The following is a 16,979-nucleotide window of genomic DNA, read 5'->3' as shown; positions in this document are numbered from 1 at the left end:
ACCAAAAGCTATAAAATCATGACTTGAGTGCCAGTTATACCTAACAGAGAATAATAACCCAATTTGGATTATTCTACAAATACCATATTGCAACATACATGTCTGTCAAATATAATTACTAGATGCAAATCATTTAGAGACATATTATGTAATGCACCAGTCAATTGTAGGCTCGGCCCCCCCCCCCCCCCCCCCGGTCCAGGGAATAGCAGGGACTTTGACTTTTAGTTGACAGCCCAGGTAAAATCCCTACCCTGTGAGAACGAACTGCTTGTAAAATCCCTTTCTAAAGCCACCACACCCCAGGGACCTTATGTAAGGCCCATTCCCCGCTAATTTTTACACTAATACTAAACCAACACATTCAACCGGCACTGCGGAGCCACCTAGAAGGTAAAAACACAGCCCATTTCGCCGGCTATCCCCGGTATACCCCCGGACCTGGGGGAGGTCGTGGTTACAATTGACTTGTGCATAATAGCTGCTACACCCATAACACAGGAGCACTGAAGAGTACTCTTGTCTTAAGCGACGCTCATATATAATTTCAACCTAGAGGGATCAAAGTAGTTAAGGACAACGTTCAATAACTAGTGTGCATTTGAAGTGAATAGCATTGTAATCTATCCACATGCTAGCTACTGATTGGTTGAACTACATAACTTAGTTACAGCTGTTCCAATAGGGGAATTAAATGGACTAGACACAAATGACATCACTTACAACACATATGAATCTTTCGCAGTTTTTGCCCATTTTTCCAAAGGGTTGTCTACCATCTAAATCCCAATTATTTTAAAAATAGCGTTGGTATACTTAACTGTACTCAAAAACAGATATGATCTAAACCGGGAAACCATTATGTGCTATTTTTAAACGGAGAAACTCAGATGAGACAGCAACATGACTGTTGCGTTTATACTTTAACCATAAAAATGATGTATTATCGGCTGCCTCCTAGCTGGCATTGACAATTCTAGGCTTACAATACGTTTTGAGCAAATACTGTTTTTGCTGATTTTTGGACCATCTGGTGTCTAGTCCCTTTAATGTATGAGGGAAACAAATGAAACACTTCAAACGTGGTAGGAGTATTAAATATGAATTTATTTTTTTTCTTCCTGGTGTTGTTAAATTTGTAAGTTGCACTGTTACAAAGAGTATGGTTTATAGTAATGCAATCAGCAAATGTGTTGTAATCAAATGGCAGCAGTTTCAGCAGGCAGAACCCAATTAAGATGTCTGTGAAGTTTCATAACAGTAATTCTGATCGATCAAGCATGATGTTACATATTGAAGACTGATAAAGAATTTTATTTGCTAAAAATTTAAGTGATTTAGTTAATCAATGTTCTGAGAGAATGAGGTACAACATAAGAAAAATACACACATAAATACATGTGCGTCTTAAAGGATGTATGCTAAAAATAGGTATGACCCCACTAAATTAATGGTATAGATGAGAATTCTTACACATATTTTTTTACACTATTGTGTTTTTTTTTATTAATGAGTATAATTATTTATAATTAATTGATAGGAGTAAAATATAACAAGTAATATGTAGACGCTTATCCCCTTAAAAGCGCACAGCAATGATCTGGACACTTTGGTATTTAAAATTGTCCAATTCTGGGAGATAAAATATATCATACCTAGTCTGGCTACAAAAAGGAAGCTTATTTTCCTTATAAGATAATTTGTGCCTGTTTACAGCCCACAGACCAGCTGCCACCATTTATATGACCCTATAGTGTACTATTTTAAGATACACAACAAAATTATACGATACACAATAAAATAATGGTTAATAACTCCTTCTTGTCCAGGGTCTCCCCAAAGACACATACCCTGTGTGCATCTTTTAAGACAAATATGACAATTCCCCCGAGAGTTTACTGGTATAAGTGTACAATTTAATGTCAATATAACACGAACAGAAAAATATGAATCAAATACAACACAATCTAACATTTAAGACTAAAACTTTGGCATTTTGTTCCAAATCCCTTCACCCATCGCATCGAATAGAAGAGGAAGAGGGGCTTCAAGTAAATGCGCATGACCTCTTTCTTAAATCCTTAATCCAACCTTGCATGTTGCATTGGCTTTAAAGGAAATCGTATAAGTTTAGGAAATCGTATAAGTTTTTCTTTTTTTTTACAACTATTGTTAAAATTCAGTTGTTTTATAATTTTTTTATGAACAAACAAACACCAAACAGCAAAATGCAGATAGTCATTTGAAAAGAAGCCTACAATTATTAGCTGAATTTTAAATAGATTTTTAAATGCTTTTAAGGCAAAATAAAGCATTTTCTGTCATATTTTAATACATACTGTAGAGCTTCAGTTTAAACTTTGTTTGGTGTTTTATCATTGAAATAAGCAAAATTCAAATTACTCACAAAATAAACATTTTTATATGTGCCTGACCCTATTAAACATGAATGAGCTCCTTTAATTGAAGCCTGCTGTATTTACAATATTGTCGCTAGTCAACACATCAAATGCAAGTGATTTTACATCTTTCTCTAATGTACTTTGTAATTAATAAAAGATGTTCTGACAAAATATCAAAGCATGATTTCTACAATAAAAATATGTGTATATAAACTTCAAAACCATGACATAAATATTTGATATTCTCATAGCTTGTTGTATAACTTAGTTACATTTTCTAAAATGTAACTCAGATCTATCCAGCACCATCTACTTTTTTGTTTATTCACATTTTTGTTTTCTTTAACTTGAAGTTCAAAACTGTATAATCAGCCTGGAGCAATGTCTGGTTATTAAAGCCTTAGGGAAAATCAAGAACTGAAAAACAGTCAAACAAAGGCCGACTCCACCACCATCACATATTTCGCCTACTTTTCTCAATTTTTTTGAATGAAACATTCCAACATATTTGCCTAAAACTATTAACCTTAAACATACACACGTTGTTTTATCAATGAAATAAACTCTTTTATACAAAAACGTCAAAAACAATGGTTTAACATCAGATAAATTGAGGACTATAAAGATGCCACATGACTTCCAATTCAAATGTGATCAGATAAAAACATCCCAAAAATATGTTAAAAACACCATGAATTTTACAAAAACAAGCAATAATACTTACAATTTTTTTCATAAATCCAATGATTTACTGTGATCTCTTATATTTGTGCAAGTTGTTATAGTATTTCTTTCACAAACCAGTGACCAGAGGACAGTTAATGTAAATATTGGAGATAAACAGATGAACTAGATTGTAGCATTGCTATAGAGTCTAATATTACGCACAACATACAGGCCCATTCAGAAACTCTGTTCCAATTACAATTACCTCCCTTAGATGTATTTTATGAAAAAAATCTCAAACAGCATAATGAATATACTGTTGTCAAATGACTTCAAAATATTTGGTATCTTCAATCTAGTGACATCATGTATGCTGAAAAATCATATTTATTTACAATTTTTTTCTCCCTTTTTCTGAGAGTTATCATGTACGTTTAGTTAAGTAAACATAAATAAAGACCATACAGTCAGAGTATAAATGAAGCTGAAACCCTTCTTTTAGGTACAGGGGCTTTTAGCAGAGTACTAAATGGTAATCAAGAGGGTGGTTATTGTAACTCATGAGAGCGCCGAAACTCAAAGTCTGGAAATATTCCATATATGTGGACTCACAAAACAGTTACTTTATTTCCTGTAGAACATGAAGGAGTATTTCAAACGCAAGGCAGGAAGGTTGTGGTGGAGGGGGCATTAAATTCAACAATTAAATCAATCATTTCATTTAAAAGGCTGTTAATATGATGAGATTTACCCTCGGGAGCAAAGAAGTGCATAAAAATGAAAATATTCAATGGGGGTAAATTAACACCAGTATTGAGATCTTTCAACTAATATTTGCTAATGAACTTAGCATTTCAAGCTTTTAAAGCATAATATTATTGTAGCTTCACACATACAAGAAATGGAAATATCAGCGATACATATCATATGGAACTTACCACTGAAGAAGCTGGTAATATCCCTCCAGAGCACACTTACATGTCCATCTTGCATTGGTTTTACTTCACATGACTAATAAGATCAATCAAATCGTAGCTTTAAATCACACTCGCAAGAACAGCATATTGACGAAAGATTTTTTTTTTAAACAGACTGTTCGAAGCCACAATGTTCTCAAGCTTCAGTGCCATTATGCTTTTTTTCAACTTAACGTGTTTATTTGCAAATAGTAGTATCGTGTCTGTGATTATTTTTATTATATGCTTACTGATGGTTTATAGAGAGTTATCAGTAAATAAAATTGATATTTTACTGTTTTGAAATTTTAGCATGGTCTCTGCAGTTCCAAATCAAACATCGGCGCGCACAGGGCTGAGACACCATTTCAATAACAGCATTTACATGCTCATAAACATTGGCTTGTTTTCCAAAAGAATTACATGACATGTATTTTAGGCATATAATAAAAAGAAAAAGAACATTTGTTTCAGTGTAAGAGAGCAATATATTTCACCTCGATAATACCGAACATGATTATGGCAAAGCCACAAGTGAAATATCTCTGTTGGTGCACAATCGCTGAAATATATTACGATCTTACACTGAAACAAACAATTATTCATTTCGTCTATTCATCTATGTGTCTCAAAGGACTTTTGTGTGCAAAACAATAAAATAACTATTAATAAAAAAATATGTTTAATAACGATATATTTTTAAAAAAATACGTAAAAACTGATCTCACCTGGTGAAAAACACCAAAATAGAGGATTGCCGAGATAGATTAAATATCCACTGAAGTTGTTTGCAAGGTATATCAGAGCACACTATGAAAGCTAGGACTAAATTAATGTTATGTATTTTGTTTTACCAAATTTTCTTCAGTGCATATCTATCATTTCTCAAATCTTTACTTCAGCTTAATTTTGCATGAGCAGTGAATAAAATTAAGCCTGCATCAATGAATACAAGAATTAGATTGGGATGTACACTGCCTTAGTATAACTATTTTATAGCAAATAGAGGAAATCATTCACCATTTGCTACTGTATTTAAATTTTATTACAACATAGTTTTGAAAAAAAACATACCTTAAAATTCAACTGTTATAAATTCCTGATTAACCGTTAGCATTGAAAGAATATTTTGGACTAAGAGCTTTGTCTTGTATCGATCAAATTTCCTATCAATAATTAAATTTTATTGTTATTTACTTCCAAACTATGCAGAACCTTATAATATATCTACTAGAATGAAAATAAAATTTTGGCAGATTTATTGTTAAGTTGGTGAAAACAATCTTATGACTATAAATATTACATTTAATTTACTACTCATGAAATCATGCCCTAATTTACATCTTTACCATATTTTACCATATAGTTTATGTAGTGACATTGCAGAAATGCACAGTATATACCCAGGCTAATTGCACATAATTTTACAAACATATTTTTTACTTCTTTATCAAATGTCAAAAAATGCCATTCAGAAAAGAACACAACCTCATGGAAGCAATGTTTGTCACTAATATATCACTTATTAACATATTTTTTTATAAACTTGTATTTCAATGACATCATTTGTTTATGAAATGAAATAGAACATCCCTTTGACCAAGTCTATTGTCACCTTGACCTCATGTCTGGCCGAGGTTCCAACAACTTGCCTCCCAACATGTACAGCAAATAACATAACTTTTCTATGATGAAAAGTTCTTTAAAACCATTTCATGGGTGTTAGAGATATGGAAAAGAAATGAAATTTATACTCAAACCCATGACCCTGTATTGTGACCTTGCCCTTGTCACCAGGCAATGTTCCAACATGGGGTATGATGACCCTGTATTGTGACCTTGCCCTTGTCACCAGACAATGTTCCAACATGGGCCATGATGACCCTGTATTGTGACCTTGCCCTTGTCACCAGGCAGTTCCAACATGGGCCATGATGACCCTGTATTGTGACCTTACCCTTGTCACCAGGCAGTTCCAACATGGGCCATGATGACCCTGTATTGTGACCTTGCCCTTGTCACCAGGCAGTTCCAACATGGGCCATGATGACCCTGTATTGTGACCTTACCCTTGTCACCAGGCAGTTCCAACATGGGCCATGATGACCCTGTATTGTGACCTTGCCCTTGTCACCAGACAGTTCCAACATGGGCCATGATGACCCTGTATTGTGACCTTGCCCTTGTCACCAGACAATGTTCCAACATGGGCCATGATGACCCTGTATTGTGACCTTGCCCTTGTCACCAGGCAGTTCCAACATGGGCCATGATGACCCTGTATTGTGACCTTACCCTTGTCACCAGGCAGTTCCAACATGGGCCATGATGACCCTGTATTGTGACCTTGCCCTTGTCACCAGACAATGTTCCAACATGGGCCATGATGACCCTGTATTGTGACCTTGCCCTTGTCACCAGACGATGTTCCAACATGGGCCATGATGACCCTGTATTGTGACCTTGCCCTTGTCACCAGGCAGTTCCAACATGGGCCATGATGACCCTGTATTGTGACCTTGCCCTTGTCACCAGGCAGTTCCAACATGGGCCATGATGACCCTGTATTGTGACCTTGCCCTTGTCACCAGACGATGTTCCAACATGGGCCATGATGACCCTGTATTGTGACCTTACCCTTGTCACCAGGCAGTTCCAACATGGGCCATGATGACCCTGTATTGTGACCTTGCCCTTGTCACCAGGCAGTTCCAACATGGGCCATGATGACCCTGTATTGTGACCTTACCCTTGTCACCAGGCAGTTCCAACATGGGCCATGATGACCCTGTATTGTGACCTTACCCTTGTCACCAGGCAGTTCCAACATGGGCCATGATGACCCTGTATTGTGACCTTGCCCTTGTCACCAGGCAGTTCCAACATGGGCCATGATGACCCTGTATTGTGACCTTACCCTTGTCACCAGGCAGTTCCAACATGGGCCATGATGACCCTGTATTGTGACCTTGCCCTTGTCACCAGGCAGTTCCAACATGGGCCATGATGACCCTGTATTGTGACCTTACCCTTGTCACCAGGCAGTTCCAACATGGGCCATGATGACCCTGTATTGTGACCTTACCCTTGTCACCAGGCAGTTCCAACATGGGCCATGATGACCCTGTATTGTGACCTTGCCCTTGTCACCAGACAATGTTCCAACATGGGCCATGATGACCCTGTATTGTGACCTTACCCTTGTCACCAGGCAGTTCCAACATGGGCCATGATGACCCTGTATTGTGACCTTGCCCTTGTCACCAGACAGTTCCAACATGGGCCATGATGACCCTGTATTGTGACCTTGCCCTTGTCACCAGGCAGTTCCAACATGGGCCATGATGACCCTGTATTGTGACCTTGCCCTTGTCACCAGGCAGTTCCAACATGGGCCATGATGAAATTTACAATAAATAAATTGTGTCCGGCTTAAATTCTAATTAATCACATAAAGGAGATGTAGAGGGGACATGAAAACATAACAGACGGACAGAAAAGGGCTTCCGTATTTGTATCCCACTTTTCTTCTAAAACTTATGAATTCAAACAAAGTACATATAAGTATAATAATAAGTTTATTAACTTAATAACTTTTATTTATGAGTCACACATGCCAATTTATACATAATTTTATGAGTTTACAGATATGATAAAAATTAAATGATACTTTGAAATGATTATTATCGTTAGAGCAAATTACTCATACATGTATAACTTGGCATGCAAAACTTATAAATTATATCTTGCATATAATTCATATAACCTCCAATCTACTTCTTCTTACCCAACCATTCATAGAGTACAGCATAAGAAACTTGACTTACCTGAAAATAGACAAATAATTCACAGTAAGATAAATACTGGACATAATATATATTATCAACATAAGAGTGCTTCAGCAATTTAAGGTGGAAGGGGGATGAATGGGAAATAAAGGGGGATGGTGGTTGAAGGGCTGAGGGGTTGACTGGTATAGGGGGTTGACTGGGAAAGGGGGTTGATGGGGGTTGAAGGGAGTGGAGAGGTTGGAATGGGGAGGAGGTTGCTGAAGGTGGATGGGGGATAAAGGGGGATGGTGGTTGAAGGAGTGAGGGAATGGCTGGGAAAAGGGGTTGAAGGGGGATGGGAGTAGAGAGTGGAGGTGTTGGAAGGGGAAGGAGGTTGCTGAAGGTTGATGGGGGATAAAGGGGGATGATGGTTGAAGGAATGAGGGATTGACTGGGAAAAGGGGTTGAAGGGGAATGGGGGGGGGGGGTAGAGAGTGGACGGGCTGGAAAGGGGAGGGAGCTGGAAAGGGGAGGGGGTTGAAGGGGGATGGGTTGTTGAAGCAGGATGGTGGGTTGACAGCGGAGGGGTGTTGAAGGGGGAGGTGGAAAGGCGGTGGTGGGGGGTTAATGAGGGAAGTAGTGCGTAAGGGCTTCTCTTCCCATTCCTTGTCTCGTTACTAAAAGGCTACACAAGACCACTTTTAACTACAAATTTGTGGTTCAAATACATAATATATGATGCAGACATCTTTCAAGACTTAATCATAAGGCACTTAGTTAGAGACAAAAACGGTTTCACTTTTTCTCTTTCCTTAATGTTAGGAGTTCGGCAAATTAGTAATAAAGACTTCCGATAACTGCACATAATCAAGTGAAAAGGAATAAATTATGAAACCAGGAAATCCTTCATTGCCTGTATTGATCTAACAAAAGAAGAAAACACTTCCCTTGGTCGTAAATGAACATGCCAGACCTAATTCTTTGAACATCATTGTAAGAGTCACAAAGGAACTAGGGATTAAAACAAGAGCTTAATGCAAGCTGTGTGATGCCAACAGGCAAAATAACAAATATTTTATTAATTGCTCCACACAAAGAAGAAGACTGGGAAAATGCCATTGTCAATCTTGAACAATATATCCTTTGTTCCAGTTTCAAAAACAACAACAACAAATGCTGCAATTCAGTGAAAACAGGTTTTCAATAATTGACTCAAGTGAGATTTAACTGTTTTTCTATGATAAATAACAGTGACCTTGACACAAGGGCCCTAAACGCAATTACATGAAAGGTGTCCGTTGGAATGTTTCAATCCTATCTAAAGTAATATTCAGTAACAACCGTTTTTCTATTTTTAATAATAGTGCCCTTGACCTTCACCCTCAGGGCCAAAAATGCAATCCCATGAAAGGACTCCATACACTGTTCCTATATACCAAGTTCGGTCACTATATGTCAAACCTAACTAAAATTATTTGATTAACCAAAGGTAAGTTTGACGCAGCCCGCCTGCCTGCCCGCCCAAACAATGACTTATATCATTCTAAAAACCAGGTTTCACTTTGTGAGAATTAAATCACCAAACTTCACAATTCAGAAATAGTTTGAACATATTATGTGTAAAATCTTAAAAGTTAAGCGTACAGAGTTGAAACCTTCTTTGCCATTATAAGACTTTCCCTATTAATATGTTCTAAATGTCTTAGATTTTAACCTATATTAGCAGGTGGCGAAACAAAGTATGATGTCATGTCCGATATGTTGAAGACTAAAAAATCTTAATGATTAAAGCTGGTACTAAACATTGAAGGCTTACAGAAAATTGCATTGGCTGGATATATGGGTTATAATCCAAATTAATCCAAGGCTTAATTGTCCCTGTAGTTTTCGTTGTAATATTGCTAAATATCGTAGCAGCTGTGACATTGATTTTTTAGCTCAGTATCAAAATGTATATATGGGTTTCAGGGTACCCTTGGGGAATTAGGGATCAGGTACCTTGGTCCAAATTTCTACCCTTTTAGTACAGAATAAAAAAGCTTCATGATAAGAATTGTTTCAAGTCAGCAAGGCATTAAATTAGATACAACAAGAGCTGTCACAGTCATTTGACAAATGCCTCGTCAGATGAATAGCCAGTATGAGAGCACAAGAGATATTTATAAAATCTTTGCCCCTCCTAATGGCAGCAATTTTGTCATTTTGCAGTAAATGTATGTGGGGCTATTTTAGGTTATGTCACTAGTATTGAACAAGTTTGAGGTAAGAAGGTAAAGTTATTGACCATATTTCTAAATGGTGTAATAGGTTTTTGATGTCACAGTTTCCACTAAAACATGAATGTATCCGCCTGACAGCAGTGAAAAAATCAAATGGGGCCAAAAAAAATGGTTTGGTAAGGGTAACATTCTTTTCAAAAACAGGTAGGGCAGGTAGGCTGACTACAAAAACGGTAGGGTCGGATCCTATTTTGTAAGTAGGATCGGGTAACCCAAACCATGTATTATTTTTAGGCCTGGGTAATATAGTTTAGAAAATGGACAATACAAGGTCACTGTTTACAGATATGCAGATAGCTGCTTAAAGTTCAATTGAAGTGGTTTAAACCTATGTTTATAACAAGTTCAAGGATTGCTCAATATAAGGCCAATAATAAAATATTGTTTCTTTCCCCTCCAATAATCGACCCACAAAAAATACCAATATAATAAGCTAAATATCATCTAATGTTGGTGCTTTTAACTTCAGCCTTGCTGTCTGCTGCTTATTAAAGTGAATGAAAATCAGAATGTATCAGACAACACAGTAAAGTTCTTCAGGATGCTTTAAAAGACGGAAAAAGTGCATTTACCAGTAGTACATCCTGTTTATATTACGCAGCATGAAAAGTGTATAGTGTTATTGTTGATTGGGTACTAGCTGGTTCTACCCATCCATACCCTACCGCGTCCATGCCCCACCCCATGACCTTCAAATTGTTTTCAAATGTTGAGATATTGTATAAATAGTGTATATTGCAATTAGGGCGTAATGTAATTATTTGCAGGTGTGCCAGCCATTAAACAGAAAAACACTTCTAAAAAAAAATTGTTAAGTATTCTTTGAGCATGGATTTTCTTCTGGGAATATATAATTTATTTAAAATCTTTATTGGTATTTATCTTTTTGGAGGAAAGGGCAGACATTATTGATGGAGTGATGGTGGTTTCTAGACATCTACTTCAGAAATATGCCAGATAAACATCACTAAGCCTAACTAATTGTAAATCCTCCATATCATCACTGTATAAAACATACAGGTACATAGAACAGGTACATAGTAAATTATGGCGGACATGTTCATAACATGTAAGTAATTGTGAACGTGTACATAAACATGTAAATCATTGCGAAACTGTACATAACTAAAATTAACAAAGGGCAATAACTTTAAAACTAAGAAAGCAAGAGTTACTGTTATTGTGCACTGCACTTGCCCTCAATGAGATATATCTAGCTATGAAGTTTCAAGTTGATACCTCTTATATTCTTCAAGATATGCCCCGGACAAAACTTTAAGCATGAAAATTAACAAAGGGCAATAACTTTAAAACTAAGAAAGCAAGAGTTACTGTTATTGTGCACTGCACTTGCCCTCCATGAGATATATCTAGCTATGAAGTTTCAAGTTGATACCTCTTATATTCTTCAAGATATGCCCCAGACAAAACTTTAAGCATGAAAATTAACAAAGGGCAATAATTTTAAAACTAAGAAAGCAAGAGTTACTGTTATTGTGCACTGCACTTGCCCCCATGAGATCTATTTACATATGAAGTTTCAAGTTGATAACTCTTATATTCTACAAGATATGCCCCGGACAAAACTTTAAGCATGAAAAATAACAAAGGGCAATAACTCTAAAAATATGGAAGCAAGAGTAACAGTTCTTGTGCACTGCACTTGCCCTCAATTAGATCTATGTACATATGAAGTTTCAAGTTGATACCACTAATAGTTTAGGAGATATACCCCGGACAAGCGAAAATGGGACGCGGACGCCGCCGCCGCGGCCGCCGCCGCAGCGGCCGCCGACAAAAGTAACCCCTATATGTCGTCTTTTCAGGCGACACAAAAATGTAGCGGACATGTACATAAACATGGAAGTAATTGCGAACATGAACATAGACAAGATGTGAACATGTACATACTCATGTATGTTAATGCAAACATGTACATACTCATGTATGTTAATGTGAACATGTACAACTCATGTATGTTAATGTGAACATGTACATACTCATGTATGTTAATGCGAACATGTACATACTCATGTATGTTAATGCGAACATGTACATACTCATGAATGTTAATGTGAACATGTACATACTCATGTATGTTAATGCGAACATGTACATACTCATGAATGTTAATGCGAACATGTACATACTCATGAATGTTAATGCGAACATGTACATTCTCATATATGTTAATGCGAACATGTACATTTTCATGTAAGAACTTGTGGACATGTACATAAACATGTTATTATGGTATATAAACAATCAAGATATAAATAAGAAATACAAGAATGTACATATAGACCATTTAAAATAACTAGAATTCCATGAATCAATGTTTGAAGATTCTAAAATAAGTCATTCAAAAGGTTTTTTTATCAGAAATGAAAGTGTGATGTGGATGATACACGAAATCAAGCTTCGAAATGAACACAAAAAGCATCTTCACTTCATCAAATACCTTACTATCAATGATACATACAAATAGATAATTAATTTTGAGGTAAGATGAATCAAAATCTCATATATCTTTGAAATGGGAAAACGTATTAAAATTTACTGAATACCATCAAATAATTTATACAAAAACGTGACAATGTTACCATACCAGAAGTATGATGACATAAAAGGGACATCACTCAATAATTTCAAGGACAAGGGGCAAAATTGTGATAATTTTTTTAAAAGCAAACAAACATTTTAAGGTCAGTTTTTCAACTGCCTGCCGTCCAATTCTCTCCTAAGTATCTGTGGTCCACATCCATGTTTTAAAACAGAAACTCTATTCCATGTGCCCGCAAAAAGAGTACAGAAAATCATAGTTTATAGTATTTTATGTAGAGATAACATCTACTTATAACATCTAATTTTATGTTTTTCTTATTCAAACTGAAGTTGCAAATGTTTTCTTACATTTACAGATACAGGGTATTAGAACTCAATATATGCTTCTATTTCTTTATGCAGTTATTGAGTTATTGAACTAAAGTGACGAAATGCTAGGATATGCAGTCATTCAAATGTTTTGCATAAATTTGAATGTACAAAAATATTGAAATTGAACAGCAAATTACAAAAAAATTAGAGTCTCCATATATTTCACTATAAGATAATGTTTTTATGCATTCTAGATCATTAATTATTCAAAAATCGAGATTTTTTACTATAAATATATCATTTTCCAGGAAAAAGCACAGTCCGCTTCTGTGACCAACACATAAACACAACATGATTTAATTGGTTCAATTTTCATGTATAGACTGTGGCTGACGATAGCCAAAGTGGACAACATGCATAAGGAAATACAAGCCAACTGGCGTATCATACCTGATCTCTGGAATGCTCATCCATAGATTTAAATCCACGCATTTTCCAAACGTGTTTGAAGAAAGCACGCTTTTTATGCAGATGCTCGAGCCTATCATCCATTTTAAATGATATCTCTTGACTTCAAAAGGATTCAATGGTTCTCAATATGTGTTTAAAATGGTAAACAATCATTTACCACCTAAATTTATCACAATGTTATTTCACAAAATATCACAACATCATTTCATCAAATATCACAACATTATTTCACCACATATTAATACATTTTTTCACCAAATATCACAACACCATTTCATCAAATATCACAACATTATTTAAAAAAAAAAATTGCATAATTTCACCAAGCATTTCGCTTTAAAATTTCAATAACTATATTACCCAATTTCACCACACATTATAATACGTTTTTTTTAACACATACACGATATTCATATCACTACGTCAACATGAACTGGTTATCTTGGCTATCTTTGCACTTACTAGTCGAATGTTCAGCGAAAACTAATGTCATGCAATTCTTAGACAATAATGTGTGATATCAACATAATAAAAATGTGTAACATGTAAACTCCGACAATCAATGTTCACTCAATAGATCTATTGTAATCCCTTAGAATTTTTACCGATTAATGCATAATTCATAGCAGTCTCCTTTACGTTTTATAACATTGCAGGATTTAGGTCTACAGGAAACTGTATTGGTTTATAATACTATAACTAAGTTATTAGAACAGTATTACATTTCATATGTATTGTTCTTTTTTTTCTAGAAAAATTACTTTGTTCAGCTGTTTTGTTATCATATTGACAGATACATCAGCTTTTCCAATAAACAAGACTTCAAACAGATGTTTCCTTGTAATATATTAGCAATATGGTGCATGAACTTACATTAATTAATATTTTGTAGCACACATTACAATATAAATCAGTACAATTCCATCATAGTGCAAAAATTGCAACTTGCACAGTCAGCCAAACCATGATCATATTGTATTGTAAGAATTACATCACTGAAGCGCACTCAGAGATAAACGTTTTCAACTTAGCAAAAGATAATTGAATGATTATAGAGATAAGGCAGCTATAAATTAATTGCTAGATTTTCATCCCCACCCGCCCCTTCATTTTACCATAGCACCTTAAATTTTATTGATTCAAATAGAAATGTTGAGCTAGGGTCTGTATTTACATATCTGTCCGGTACTGTCCGGGAACGGTGTTAATTCATTCCTACAGTGTCGAAGTAAAACATTCACATGTAAAAAAAGGAGAATTGTTATGATCGTGTTCTTGGTCATCTAGAAATGCATGTATATAGTCTCTTATGCAATACACATACTCAACAGTAATGTCATCTAAGAAAAAAAATAAAAGTTTATTCATACCTACAGCGTCAATGTAAAACATTCACATTTAAAAAAGACAATTGTTACAATCTTGTTCTTGGTCATCTAGAAATGTATGTTTATGGTACCTTATGCAATAAAAAAGAGCTTGATATCATATTCAACAGTATTGCCATCTAAGAAAAAATATCAAAAAAATGTCACCTCCCCCCACCCCATTTATAAAAAAAAAGGATGATATTCTAGCAATGTTTTTTATATTGGCCTTAGAGATAACCACGTGTTAATTTTTATTACCCTTGTACTTTCCAAACAAAAATAAACCAAATGCTTTAAATAATGTCCGCAGGTTCATTAAATCAATGATTTTATTTCTGACACTAATTATATTGCATATTCAGAGCCTTTTTCATCCATGTATAAATATCCATAGTTGTTATAATGCCATTTCATAATATCCAAACACTTAAGCTGAGACCTAAATAGAATGAAGGTTTCTATTTTGAATTTTTTTCAAAAGATCAGTAGTAATTTCCTCGAAACAGGAGATAGACTGTCATGAATTATTAAAAGAAATTATAATAATCTTGTACACATTAGTTACTAGTATTCACTGCTGAATATATTTTATCATTTACTGCTGAATGATTGGTTACTTCTTCACACAAGAATTTTAAATCCACAAACAAAACAGAAGACTCCTGGCATTATAAATTATAAAGGTCAAAGAAATGCCAACACTTCCGAAATGCAAAACATAAACAGGTAACTAATCTCATACAAAATGATAAATAACCACAGCCCAGGTTATTAACATTTGTAAGGCCAGAATAATTCTTTTTGAATTCTCATCCTGTTATCCGACCCTATTCAAATCTCCATGCCACAACGTCACCTACACCTATTTCACAAACTTTGGCCTTGTCAAAGAGTGCAAGTGACATTTGTGAGAAACGGGCTGAAATTCAAATGAAAGAGTGCCGAAATTAAAGTGTTTCACATGCTTTTTTATATGGGAACAAATCTGAGAATCTTATTCATTTTTAGCAGCCAGATTTCAAAACATTCATTACATTCTCAATCACACCAAATTCCCCCAGCAGGAGATACTGTCAACAATGATGCTGCTGCATGCATTTTAGGCATCACAAAATGTGTCTCATCATTTGATATATTATTTGTTTATATTTTCTACAAGGCAGGACTTTGCCTTGCCAAGCATATAAAGTTGGATAAAACCCTTAAAATCTGATGATTATTGGACATTGTTTTAGGCAAATAGTAAGGGACAACATAAATGGGATTGGACAATGGCTTAAATTGGTCAGGAGTATTGGACATTGGCTTAAATTGGTCAGGAGTATTGGATAATGGCTTAAATTGGTCAGGTGTATTGGACATTGACTTAAATTGGTCAGGAGTATTGGACAATGGCTAAAATTGGTCAGGAGTATTGGACAATGGCTTAATTTGGTCAGGAGTATTGGACAATGGCTTAAATTGGTCAAGAGTATTGGACAATGGCTTAAATTGGTCAGTAGTATTGGAAAAGGGTTTTGGTCAGGATATTGGAAAAGGGTTTTGGTCAGGATATTGGAAAAGGGTTTTGGTCAGGATATTGGACGAGGGTTTTGGTCAGGATATTGGACAAGGGTTTTGGTCAGGAGCCTTGGACAAGGGTTTGGGCCAGGAGTTTTGGAAAAGGGCTTGGGTCATGGCGCATTGGAAAAGGCTTTTGTCAAGAGTATTGGACAAGGGCTTTGGTCAAGAGTATTCGACAAAGGTTTAGGTCAATATTATTGGACAAAGGCTTGGGTCAAGAGTAATGGACATGAGTTTTGGTCAAGTGTACTGGACAAGGGCTTTGGTAAAGAGTATTGGACAAAGGCTTTAGTCAGGAGTATTGGACAAATGCTTTGGTCAAGAGTAAATTTGGACAAGGGCTTTGGTCAGGGGTGTTGGACAAGGGCTTTGGTCAGGAGTGTTGGTCAAGGGTTTTTGTTAAGAGTATTGGTCAAGGGTTTTTGTTAAGAGTATTGGACAAGGGCTTGGATCAGGTCAGAATTAGAAAGGTCTTTAGTCAGAAGTATTGGACAAGGAATGGAGAAGGAGTATTGGACAAAAGGCTTTAGTAAAGAGTATGGAAGTGCACTCTCCATTATCTTCCTATTTGATGTTTGATTATGGTTGTCCATTTCAATAAATACTGTGTCCTTAAAGGAGCCAA

The 16,979-nt window shown here is 35.7% G+C and overlaps 1 protein-coding gene across 8 annotated transcripts in view; it reads right to left on the bottom strand.

Moving 5' to 3' along the window:
- The window catches only part of LOC128234225 (5'-AMP-activated protein kinase subunit gamma-1-like), a 221,045-nt gene that overhangs the window by 102,707 nt on the left and 101,359 nt on the right, over window positions 1-16,979 (bottom strand). The window contains exon 1 of one of the 8 annotated variants that reach the window (XM_052948356.1): window positions 13,401-13,517. The exons of 5 other annotated variants lie outside the window; for them this stretch is intronic. In XM_052948356.1, the coding sequence (XP_052804316.1) occupies window positions 13,401-13,502 (102 nt within the window). In that variant the 5' untranslated portion in view covers window positions 13,503-13,517. Of the gene's footprint in view, window positions 1-3,126; window positions 3,263-4,752; window positions 4,774-13,400; window positions 13,518-16,979 lie in introns of those variants that run through there. 2 more of the 8 variants (XM_052948406.1, XM_052948396.1) reach the window with 2 other exon arrangements.

This window comes from Mya arenaria, chromosome 1 (genome assembly GCF_026914265.1).
Source record: "Mya arenaria isolate MELC-2E11 chromosome 1, ASM2691426v1".
Taxonomy (NCBI): domain Eukaryota; kingdom Metazoa; phylum Mollusca; class Bivalvia; order Myida; family Myidae; genus Mya; species Mya arenaria.
This window is presented reverse-complemented; position numbering and strand designations above follow the sequence as displayed.